The sequence below is a fragment of the Dipodomys spectabilis genome, unplaced genomic scaffold, assembly GCF_019054845.1.
Source record: "Dipodomys spectabilis isolate Male_0828 unplaced genomic scaffold, ASM1905484v1 ptg000173l, whole genome shotgun sequence".
In the NCBI taxonomy this organism is placed as follows: domain Eukaryota; kingdom Metazoa; phylum Chordata; class Mammalia; order Rodentia; family Heteromyidae; genus Dipodomys; species Dipodomys spectabilis.
In genome coordinates, this window is record NW_024870850.1 from 4,092,975 (window position 1) to 4,103,495 (window position 10,521).

A 10,521-nucleotide genomic window follows, 5' to 3' on the forward strand; every position below is an offset into this window, starting at 1 on the left:
AAGAACTGAGTATGTGTTATTTTGGCAGCGGCAGCCGGGGGGGGGGGGGGGGGGGGGGCGATTTAAGGAGGCCTCAGGAGCTCTGCTGGGCAGAATGAAGGAGTTTCTCTTCCCGCTGCTTCCGTAACCGATCCTTGAATCCTTCTAGCTCTTGACGCTAAGGAAGAGGATTAGATGGGATGTCGAGGAGAGGGGGGGGGGGGGTCACATCCTCAGGTTCTGGACCAACACTTCCCATTACCCTGCCCCTGGCATCAGAGTTTAGTATTTACACTGGGAGTCCTGTGTCAGTTACAACCAAGGAATAAATGAGATCAGCTTCATCTTTCAGGAGGGCAAGAAGGAAGTTATTTGCCTGTCTACTCTCAATTCCCTACTGATGGCTGAAGGGGATTTTTTTTATTTGAAAGCCCTCATAGCCATAGCAACCCATTTCCCTCCCTGTCTCCATGGAAAGGAAAATTAGGGTACTTACCTGGCTTTCCTTCTCAGGGGGCCACAGCTCCCTCTATGGGGGAAAAAAGTCACAGATGGGGGCAAGAATCAGGAACAGCCAGAGCCCCCCATACCCAGGGCAAGGTTGGCTTATGGAAAGCAGACAATGGTCACCAACGGCATGATTGCCCCATGCCCTCTGGAATGAACCAATGAAAACTCTTTTTATGCCCACCTTACGTAGTATGACAGAGTCCTCAAACCACTCGGCCTGATTGGAGACCCAGAACATAGCCACGGGGAAAGTGAGGTACAGTACCATCTGCAAAGGCAAGGGGTGGGTGAACAGAGTCTAGAGGACAGACACATCCCCTTGTCCGTAAGTGCCACCACCATCATGACAGGAGGTTGACACCGTAAAGCCTGGCTCTCAGAATGTTGGAGGCTGGGTAGCTCTAAGTCTCCCTCTTAAAGAAACATACACAAGTCTCAGCAGCACAAGAGCACCTACAAAGACACCTTCCCTGAGATCTCCTTAGATACCCCTGAATCAGATTCTAGGAGCACCCCCAAGCCCCTCTAGCCCTAAGCCAATGAGACTCCCCATCAGAGGCACACGCCTGCCCACCATGAAGCTAGAGATTTCCCCAAGGTCTCAAGCCCTCCTTCCTCTAGACGCCCCCCCACACTTCAGCTCACCCCTCTGTGAAGTCCTTCCTCCCGCCATCCCTCATGGGTTTCCCAAACCCAGAAGCTGCCCTCCAAGCTCCTTCAGTCTAGCGCTCCTCTTTCGGGTTTCCAACTGTAAATGTCCCTCCCAGATCTCGAGTGCTTTCTCTACGGGGGTCCCCCGCTCTCTGAAGCACCCCTTTCCACGGCCTCATCCGCAGATCTAGGAACAGCTGCCACCTAAGTTATTTCTGGGATCACTGACCCGAAACACCTCCAACTTCACCCCCATCTTCGCATCTCAGGGTCTCGAGGCTACTTCCGCCCAAAGCCGACCCTCAAACAAGACAGCGCTTCATTGGTGTTGCAACGGAACCACTCTTAAAAGCTGATTGGTCGAAGACGCCTTGATGACGTCATCTTCAGGCGCCTCTTCCCAGCTTCCGGTCTTTGGCTACGCCTGTGGGTGGTGATGGGGGCGGGGAGAGTCAACAACGCGGTCAAAGCTGTCAAGAAAGGTGCAGCCAATAGGAAACGAGTCTGTTTCTCAGGGGTCGGGGCTTAAGTGAGAGACGTCATTAGCGCGCGACTTTTGCCTGTGTCTGGAGAACCAGGAAAATGGTGGTGATGGCGCGACTCTCGCGGTCCGAGCGGCCGGACCTGGTCTTCGTAAGTCCGCAGCGGGATACAGGGGTGGCTTACGCGCCGAGGGATTAAAACCTGGATTCAGCCGAGGGTCTGAGCCTGGCAGTCCGTGGCTTTAAGCTAAAACTGATTACCAAGGCCGGGGGTGGGGGTGGGGTGGGGGGGATGTGCCTACATGTCCTGTCTAGGAGGAAGGATCTGGTGCCAGACTTAGATACCTCGAAGCCCGAGGAAATATCAGCTGTCGTGGGCAAAGACCCGGAGTCTCTGGTGGGGTCGTAAATGGGATTGGGGTGGAAGGAAATGGCACGACTAGGGTCTTTACCTGTAGGCAAAGAACTGGTAGGATTCTGGCTTATGGGGCGAGTCCCAGGTGTTCTGGGCAGTCGTTCAGACCGTTCAGGTTTCTGGGGTTAAGGCTTGGTGACCCCGAAGTGTGGTGAAGAGATCTCATGATATGGTGCTTGTCTAGTGATGGCCAGTTCCTAAATATCGGAAGACTTGGGATCTGGGATTAAAAGGCCTGACATTTTCAGCAGAATCTGGGTGTCCAGAACTAAGGGCCATACTGCTGCTTTGGAGATGAAGGCTTGGTTTCTAATCTCTGTGGCAGAGTTGAGCTATGTACTGGGCAAGTGGGATCCCGAGACACCCCAAATTTGGTGTTTGGAACTGAAATAAAGATCTCATGGTGGGAGGGGGGGGTGGGTGCTGGGAAGGTGGCTCAGTGGTAGAGTGCTTGCCTAGTATGCATGAAGCCCTGGGTTCAATTCCTCTGTACCACATAAACAGAAAAAAAGTTGTGACTCAAGTGGTAGAGTGCTAGCCTTGAGCACAGAGAGGCTCAGGGACAGTGCCTAGGCTCTAAGTTAAAGCCCCAAGCCCGGCAAAAAAAAACCCAAAAATCTCATAGCCTGGTCTGGAATGGAGATGAGTTGGTACCGGAAGACTGAAGGACAGCCAATGGCTTGGTGTTTGAGATGAGCTGTGTTGTGACCAGGGCCCTTGTGTCTAGGAGTCTGGTGATATGGACCAGGCAGTGAACAGTGGGCTTTAAAGGCCAAAGCTCATTTTCTAGATGGTGGTTTTGTGATCTGCATTACAGCCCAAATGACTGAGAGGTCTGATATCTAAGTTGGATGGCAGGCGGGTTTATTGTGAAGGGCAAAGTTTAGAAGCAGCATCTGGTACCTGGCTAACAGTGGGCAGTGGAGCCTAGGATCTTAACACGAGCCTGGAGTTTGGGGGTCATGGGAAGGCACTACATTCAGGCTCTGGCCCTGACAGGAGGAAGAGGATCTTCCTTACGAAGAGGAAATCATGAGAAACCAGTTTTCAGTCAAATGCTGGCTCCGCTACATTGAGTTTAAACAGGGTGCCCCAAAACCCCGGCTCAATCAGCTGTATGAACGGGCACTCAAGCTGCTCCCCTGCAGGTATGAACGGTCTAGTGTCCCATCAACCCCTACCCCTCCTTGTTCATACTCCAATCTATATTAGGTTCCTAGTGATGGCAGGGTGCCCCTGGATGGACTATCACCCGGGCGATCCATACCTGAGTGCACATGCTCTGACTGGTCTCACATCTTCCCTGACTTTCCAATCCTTCCCCCTTTTCCTGAGACTGTCAGCCCCCCTCTTCAGTCCCTTTTTCTATCCATAATTGCCTCCTGGAGCTAGGAAAAAGGTTTTAGGGATCCATCACCTATCAGTGTCTGCTTCCTCCTGTTCCCCAGCTATAAACTCTGGTACCGCTACCTGAAGGCACGTCGGGCACAGGTGAAACACCGTTGTGTGACTGATCCTGCCTATGAAGATGTCAACAACTGTCATGAGAGGGCCTTTGTGTTCATGCACAAGGTGGGAGACTGGGCAGAGTGGAGGGAGCCCCTGAGCTCAGCACAGTTGGGATGGATAATTAGAGTCAGTAGAGTGGATTCTGTCCTGGAGTTGGGAGTTCTGGGTGTTGCTGTATTTATGTCCTGGGTATGTCCAGGCCAGGGAACGCACCCACAGCTCAGGCCTCGCCTTCACACACACTCACACCCCCATTTCCAGATGCCCCGTCTATGGCTGGATTACTGCCAGTTCCTCATGGACCAGGGACGCGTCACACATACCCGCCGCACCTTTGACCGTGCCCTAAGGGCCCTGCCCATCACCCAGCACTCTCGCATTTGGCCCCTGTACCTGCGCTTCCTACGCTCCCACCCGCTGCCCGAGACTGCCGTGAGAGGCTACCGGCGCTTCCTCAAGGTGAGTCTGCCAGGTGGGCCAGTTCCCTGAGTCATTGGGAATGACACTGGCTCATTGGGACAAGATGGTAGTATAGCTGTGGCTCAAGTGGTAGAGTGCTAGCCTTGAACAATAGACGCTCAGGGACAGCACCCAGACCCTGAGTTCAAGTGCTAGGACTGATGAGCGCATGTGTGTGTGTGCGTGAGCACATACACACACACACACACACACACACACACACACACACACACACACACAGTTGCCACTTGCCCAGAAGGAACATCTAATGTAACTGGGCAGACAGGGCTGAGTGTATGAAGCGTACTAAAATGGTAGTAGTAGTGAGAGCCACGGTTCCCAGCAGTGAGCATGGGGAGCACACACTCAGAATTTGTGAAACCCTTTTTACAGTGCTGTTTTGGGGGTGGCGCTTATGACAGAAACAAGTCCTAGACAGTGCAGACTAGACTATCAGAGGCTAAACTGGACACGTCAGGACTGGACTTAGATGAGTAGGGTCAAAGCTTTTCTAGAAAAGAGGGCAAGATTGAACCAGTCAGGATTGAGGCTGGGCCACCGGGAAGCTGGGGCTGGGTCGGAATGGCTGGCCCAGGAACTGGTGGGTGGATGGTGGATAGTGGCCCAGAGCCACAGGATCCGGATGGAGGTGTGGTCCTGTACCCCACTGACTCCCAGCTGAGTCCAGAGAGTGCCGAGGAGTACATCGAGTACCTCAAGTCGAGTGACAGGCTGGACGAGGCCGCCCAGCGCCTGGCCACCGTGGTGAATGATGAGCGCTTTGTGTCCAAGGCTGGCAAATCCAACTACCAGGTGGGCCTGCGGGTGAGTGGGCAGTGGGTGGTCCCCCCTCTGGGATGGAGACTGAGAGTCCCCTGTTGTCCTGCAGCTGTGGCATGAGCTGTGCGACCTCATCTCCCAGAACCCAGACAAGGTGCAGTCCCTCAATGTGGACGCCATCATCCGCGGGGGCCTCACCCGCTTCACCGACCAGCTGGGCAAGCTCTGGTGCTCACTGGCCGACTACTACATTCGCAGTGGCCACTTTGAGAAGGTGTGCGGCCCCCAGGCCTCAGCGTGGGGTTGGGGGGTGCCGGTGGGAGGGTGCGGGGCAGGGGACAGGTGCAGATGTGTGATGTGCATACACATGCCCATGTCCAACCAATCAGGCATCCACCATCCTGCCAGTCCTTTAGACCAGTGTGCCTTAGGGAAAGGGGGAACAGACTGGGGTTCAGATCTGGCTCTGGTCTCAGCCCTCTCAACTTGGGTGTTCCCTGTTTGCCAATTGAGGGGGTGATGGCCACTCTTCACCTGTGAGGGGCTGGCGTGGTGACAAGGGTCACCAAGCAAGCATCTGACACCAAGATATTTTTCTCCGGGCTTTTGCAACTGCAGCTGCCTTGTCCTCTGGTGGCGTGCTTGTACCCGGGGACAGGGCACCCCTGGAGAGCAGCTGGGCCCCGCTGCTGCGGCCTAAGAGAAAGTGGGAGCAGAGGGGAGAGGGCCAGGTCAGTACAGTAGGAGAGCCAGGCATCAGTGGCTCATGCCTGTAATCCTTGCTACTCAGGAGGCTGAGATCTGAGGATCACAGTTCAAAGCCAGCCCAAAGCCAGCCCGGGCAAGAAACTCCATGAGACTCTTATCTCCAATAAACCACTCAAAACCAGAAGTGGCACTGTGGCTCAAGTGGTAGAGCACTTGCCTTGAGCTGAAGGGCTGAGAGATAGTGCCCAGGCCCAGCATTCAAACCCCATGACCAACAAAAAAAACAAGACAAAACAAAAAAAACATACAGTAGGAGAACAGGGTTGGAGGGACCTAGGGGACAGGGAGGTGGGGCTCAGCTCTGTTCGGCGGGGTACAAGGAAACATGAGCTGGAGAAGGGCCAGGCAAGGAGGTGGGTGGTTAGGCACAGCATTGGAGTCTCCGAGGGCCAGCTGAGGGCAGGATTCACACAGGATGGGCTGGAAGGAGATGGGACTGTTGCTGGGTGCCTCGTGCTGTACGCACTCAGTCAGGTGAAGTGTCTCTGTGACCTCAGTTTACCAACGAGGCCCCGAGGCTCCCCATCATCCCGCTGATCAGAACTTGCAAGGGCTGGAGGGCAGGGGGAGAGGTACCTCAGGAAAACTCCATTCTTATGTTAGACTAGGCAAGGGCACTTTTTGAGGTGCCCATGGGTGGGGTGGCGTCTTGTTCTCACTGCACTCTGTGTCCGCAGGCCCGGGATGTGTACGAGGAGGCTATCCGCACAGTGATGACCGTACGGGACTTCACGCAAGTGTTTGACAGCTATGCCCAGTTTGAGGAAAGCATGATTGCTGCCAAGATGGAGACGGCCTCGGAGCTGGGGCGGGAGGAGGAAGGTGAGCATGGGCCCAGGCTGGCCATGGCTAGGTAGGCCTGAGGGCTGGGGTAGGGTGGACAGTGGCACTATGAGTTCTAGAGTGCCCAGAATTGCAGACCCTTTAGGCTTAGACCAGAACCTGGTAGGATGGGACAGTAGGGGTACAGGTGGCCTTGTGCCAGGGCCATGACCCCCTCCTGCCCGGCTCTCAGACGACGTGGACCTGGAGCTGCGCCTGGCCCGCTTCGAGCAACTCATCAGCCGGCGGCCCCTGCTGCTCAACAGTGTCCTGCTGCGTCAGAACCCACACCATGTGCACGAGTGGCACAAGCGCGTGGCCCTGCACCAGGGCCGTCCCCGGGAGGTGCGTGGTGGTCCCCAGCCCTGCCCCTCACCCACACTGCCAGGGCCTGGCCATCCAGCCTGACCTCGATCCTCCTGCCCACAGATCATCAACACGTACACCGAGGCAGTGCAGACTGTAGACCCCTTCAAGGCCACAGGCAAGCCCCACACATTGTGGGTCGCCTTCGCCAAGTTTTATGAAGATAACGGGCAGCTGGATGATGTAAGCCCCGTGCTAGTGTGTGTGTGTGTGTGTGTGTGTATGTGTGTGTGTGTGTGTGTGTATGTGTGTGTGTGTGTGTGTGTGTGTGTGTGTGTGTGTGTGTGTGTGTCAAAGAGAGAGCAGTTATTTTTCCCTCACAGGCCAGCAAAGTCTCACCCACCCACTCCCACAGGCCCGAGTGATCCTAGAGAAAGCCACCAAGGTGAACTTCAAGCAGGTTGATGACCTGGCCAGCGTGTGGTGCCAGTGTGGTGAACTGGAGCTCCGGCATGAGAATTATGACCAGGCCTTGCGGCTGCTGCGGGTAAAAATCAATCGGGGCTAGGAGGCCGGGGTTATGGGGGGTATGTGGGCAGCCCCTGTACACCTCCTGCCCTCTTCCACCCTCACTTTCTTCCCTGCAGAAGGCCACAGCACTGCCCGCCCGCCGAGCCGAGTACTTTGACAGCTCAGAACCTGTGCAGAACCGCGTGTACAAGTCTTTGAAAGTGTGGTCAATGCTCGCCGACCTGGAGGAGAGTCTGGGCACCTTCCAGGTCAGCTGGTGAGCGTGGGGAGGAGCAGCGCCCATAGCCAGTCAGTCCCTGACCTGGCCCTAACCTGGCCCTTTCCCCCTCAGTCCACCAAGGCCGTGTACGACCGCATCCTGGACCTGCGCATCGCCACACCACAGATCGTCATCAACTATGCCATGTTCCTGGAGGAACACAAGTACTTCGAGGAGAGCTTCAAGGTATGCAAGCCTCCCCCCCCCCCCACTTCGCCCTCCAACACAAGCAAAAAGCGGTGGAAAAAAACTTGCCTCAAGCTGGACGCCAGTCACTCATGCCTCTAATCCTAGCTACTCAGGAATCTGAGATATTAGGATCATGGTTCAAAGCCAGCCCAGGCAGGAAAGTCAGTGAGACTCTTATCTCCAATGAACCACCTGAAAACCGGAAGTGGAGCTATAGCTCAAAGCGATAGAGTGCTAGCCTTGAGCAAAAAAGCTTAGGCCAGCACCAGGCCCTGAGTTCAAGCCCCATGACCATCCAAAAAAAAAGAAAAAAGAGCAAGATGAGTCCAGGCTGGTTCCTTCCAGGGCTGCTCTCTCTCTGTGGCTTACAGAAGCCTCTTGCCCTATGTCTTTCTTCATACGGTCATCTGTGTCCTGATCTTTGTATTTTGGCAGTACTTGAGTTTGAACCCATGGCTTTGCATTCTTACTTGACTTGCTTAACTGGCAGTTTATCACTTGAGCTACACCTCCAACATTGCTTTTTGTTGTTTTTGTGCTGGCTAATTTGAGATAGTGTTTCACACGCTTTTCTGCCTAAATTAGCCTTGAACTGTGGTCCTCCAGATATCAGCCTCCTGAGTAGCTAGGAGTACAGGCATGAGCTCCAGCCCCTAGTTCTGATCCCTTCCCCTAAAACCAGCAGTCTAACCCCTCCTTGATTTAGCAACATTACCTCATTTCTAGCTGTGCTTGTATTTGGGGTACTGGGCATCTAGAACTCAGCATACAGGTGTGCTAAGCAGGTGTGGAATCCTGCCCCCTTGTGCAATGGGACTATACTGGTCCCTGCTCAGGTGATAGGTTGGTGGGGGGGCCTCCTCTCTGTGGGGGGGTCCACCCCAATGCTGGGCTTGTAGTTGTGAGGATGCCACAGGCAGATGCCACAGATGGGGGGTGGCACAGGTGTCCCTAGCCCCTCTGCCCTGCTCTCAGGACATTGCGACCATGTCACGTCTGCAAAGGTGAGAACCCACCACCTCTAACCTCAGTGTCACCTAGGAGGTGCCAGACCCAGACCCAGGTGCTTAGAGCCTCAGTACTCCCCTGTTCTTGCATCCTTGGGGTCTGGTGAGGGACACAGACCAGATGCTGACATTCCCCGCTCCCTTGGGATAGGCGTACGAGCGCGGCATCTCCCTGTTCAAATGGCCCAATGTGTCGGACATCTGGAGCACCTACCTGACCAAGTTCATCGCCCGCTACGGGGGCCGCAAGCTGGAGCGGGCACGTGACCTGTTCGAGCAGGCGCTGGACGGCTGTCCCCCCAAATACGCCAAGAGTGAGGAGGCTTGGGAGGGCTTCCCCTGGGAGGTTGGAGGGACCTGGGGACATAAGGCGGCACCACTGATCTCTATGCCATGGTAGCCCTGTACCTGCTGTATGCACAGCTAGAGGAGGAGTGGGGCCTGGCCCGGCATGCCATGGCCGTGTACGACCGCGCCACGCGTGCCGTGGAACCTGCTCAGCAGTACGACATGTTCAACATCTACATCAAGCGGGCTGCGGAAATCTATGGCGTCACGCACACGCGTAGTATCTACCAGAAAGCCATCGAGGTGCCTGGGGTGGGGGGGAGGGGCAATGAGAGTGTGGCCAGCACCCTAGGGTTCCCTTCCTAACCCCGTCCCCTCCCTACACCCCAAGGTGCTGTGCGATGAGCACGCCCGGGAAATGTGCCTGCGCTTCGCTGACATGGAGTGCAAGCTGGGCGAGATCGACCGTGCCCGGGCCATTTACAGCTTCTGCTCCCAGATCTGCGACCCCCGGGTAAGCCTTGGGCTGAGAGGAGGTCAGGATGGGCATCAGGGAGGCTGCAGGCGAGCACCTGTGTCTCTCACACACACACACACACACATGCGCATGCGTGTATATGTCTCACCACTACCCCCCCCATACACACAGACCACAGGGGCGTTCTGGCAGACGTGGAAGGACTTTGAGGTGCGGCATGGCAACGAGGACACCATTAGGGAAATGCTGCGGATCCGCCGCAGCGTGCAGGCCACCTACAACACGCAGGTCAACTTCATGGCCTCTCAGATGCTCAAGGTGTCGGGCAGCGCCACGGGCACTGGTGAGCATCCATTCGCCCCCCTTCCCCCCACCTCCCCCCCCCCAGCTCACCCTCCTCCGTGCCTGTACAGTGTGTGGTGACTGATGTGTCTGGAGGGGGCCACCCTTGGCATCTGAACTCCCCTTCCCTCCAGTCTCCGACCTGGCCCCTGGACAGAGTGGCATGGATGATATGAAGCTTCTAGAACAGAGAGCTGAGCAGCTTGCAGCCGAGGCCGAGCGGGACCAGCCCTCACGGGCCCAGAACAAGATCCTCTTTGTGAGGTGAGGAGCCAGGTGAGAGGGGATGGGGGAGGCCAGCGGAGAGCCCCCCAACTGACAGCAGTATGGCGCCCTGCCTCTAGGAGCGACGCGTCCCGAGAGGAGCTAGCGGAGCTGACCCAGCAGGTCAACCCCGAGGAGATCCAGCTGGGTGAAGATGAAGACGAAGACGAGATGGACCTGGAGCCTAATGGTCAGTGGCCAGCCAGTAGCCAGGGGCAGGGGCAGGGCGGTGCCCAGGGGAATGACCGTCCTTGCCTGCCTTCCCCACAGAGGTCCGGCTAGAGCAGCAGAGCGTGCCAGCTGCAGTGTTTGGGAGCCTGAAGGACGACTGACCCCCCCCCCCCCTTCCTCCCCTCTCCCTGCATCCCTGTAATACAGCCCATGTTTGTAGTTTGTACGTCATGGCCTCAGCCTCCTTCCTGCAGCCCAGGTGCCCCAGGGGTTGCCAGCTCAGAGGTCCTGGCCCTGGGCCTGGATTGGCT

General features: G+C 56.1%; 2 protein-coding genes across 2 annotated transcripts; one reads left to right on the plus strand and one right to left on the minus strand.

Annotated features, from left to right (window-relative positions):
• On the minus strand, positions 1–1,477 carry LOC122119690 (protein PET100 homolog, mitochondrial). The gene is made up of 4 exons (XM_042693715.1): positions 1,370–1,477; positions 671–757; positions 476–508; positions 1–157 (listed from the first exon to the last, which is right to left on the minus strand). Exons 1-4 carry the CDS (start codon positions 1,394–1,396, stop codon positions 74–76), a joined length of 231 nt encoding a protein of 76 aa, XP_042549649.1. The 5' UTR covers positions 1,397–1,477; the 3' UTR covers positions 1–73.
• A 202-nt stretch (positions 1,478–1,679) lies between these two features.
• On the plus strand, positions 1,680–10,436 carry Xab2 (XPA binding protein 2). Its single transcript, XM_042693699.1, has 19 exons — positions 1,680–1,773; positions 3,037–3,185; positions 3,486–3,609; positions 3,808–4,005; positions 4,684–4,818; positions 4,895–5,059; positions 6,231–6,375; positions 6,569–6,720; positions 6,805–6,924; positions 7,097–7,228; positions 7,329–7,460; positions 7,544–7,657; positions 8,819–8,981; positions 9,068–9,258; positions 9,347–9,469; positions 9,605–9,776; positions 9,910–10,039; positions 10,120–10,229; positions 10,310–10,436. Exons 1-19 carry the CDS (start codon positions 1,723–1,725, stop codon positions 10,369–10,371), a joined length of 2,568 nt encoding a protein of 855 aa, XP_042549633.1. The 5' UTR covers positions 1,680–1,722; the 3' UTR covers positions 10,372–10,436.
• The last annotated feature ends 85 nt before the right edge of the window (positions 10,437–10,521 follow it).

Excerpts from the sequence above, each read along its gene's own strand:
- LOC122119690 (XM_042693715.1), bottom strand. The coding sequence starts at position 1,396 with ATGGGGGTGAAGTTGGAGGTGTTTCGG. Across the intron at positions 509-670 it reads ACTCTGTCATACTACGTAAG|AGGGAGCTGTGGCCCCCTGA; the intron begins GTGGGCATAAAA and ends TTTCCCCCATAG. Across the intron at positions 158-475 it reads CCCCTGAGAAGGAAAGCCAG|CGTCAAGAGCTAGAAGGATT; the intron begins GTAAGTACCCTA and ends CCTCTTCCTTAG.
- Xab2 (XM_042693699.1), top strand. The coding sequence starts at position 1,723 with ATGGTGGTGATGGCGCGACTCTCGCGGTCCGAGCGGCCGGACCTGGTC. Across the intron at positions 5,060-6,230 it reads GCAGTGGCCACTTTGAGAAG|GCCCGGGATGTGTACGAGGA; the intron begins GTGTGCGGCCCC and ends CTGTGTCCGCAG. Across the intron at positions 6,925-7,096 it reads ATAACGGGCAGCTGGATGAT|GCCCGAGTGATCCTAGAGAA; the intron begins GTAAGCCCCGTG and ends CCACTCCCACAG.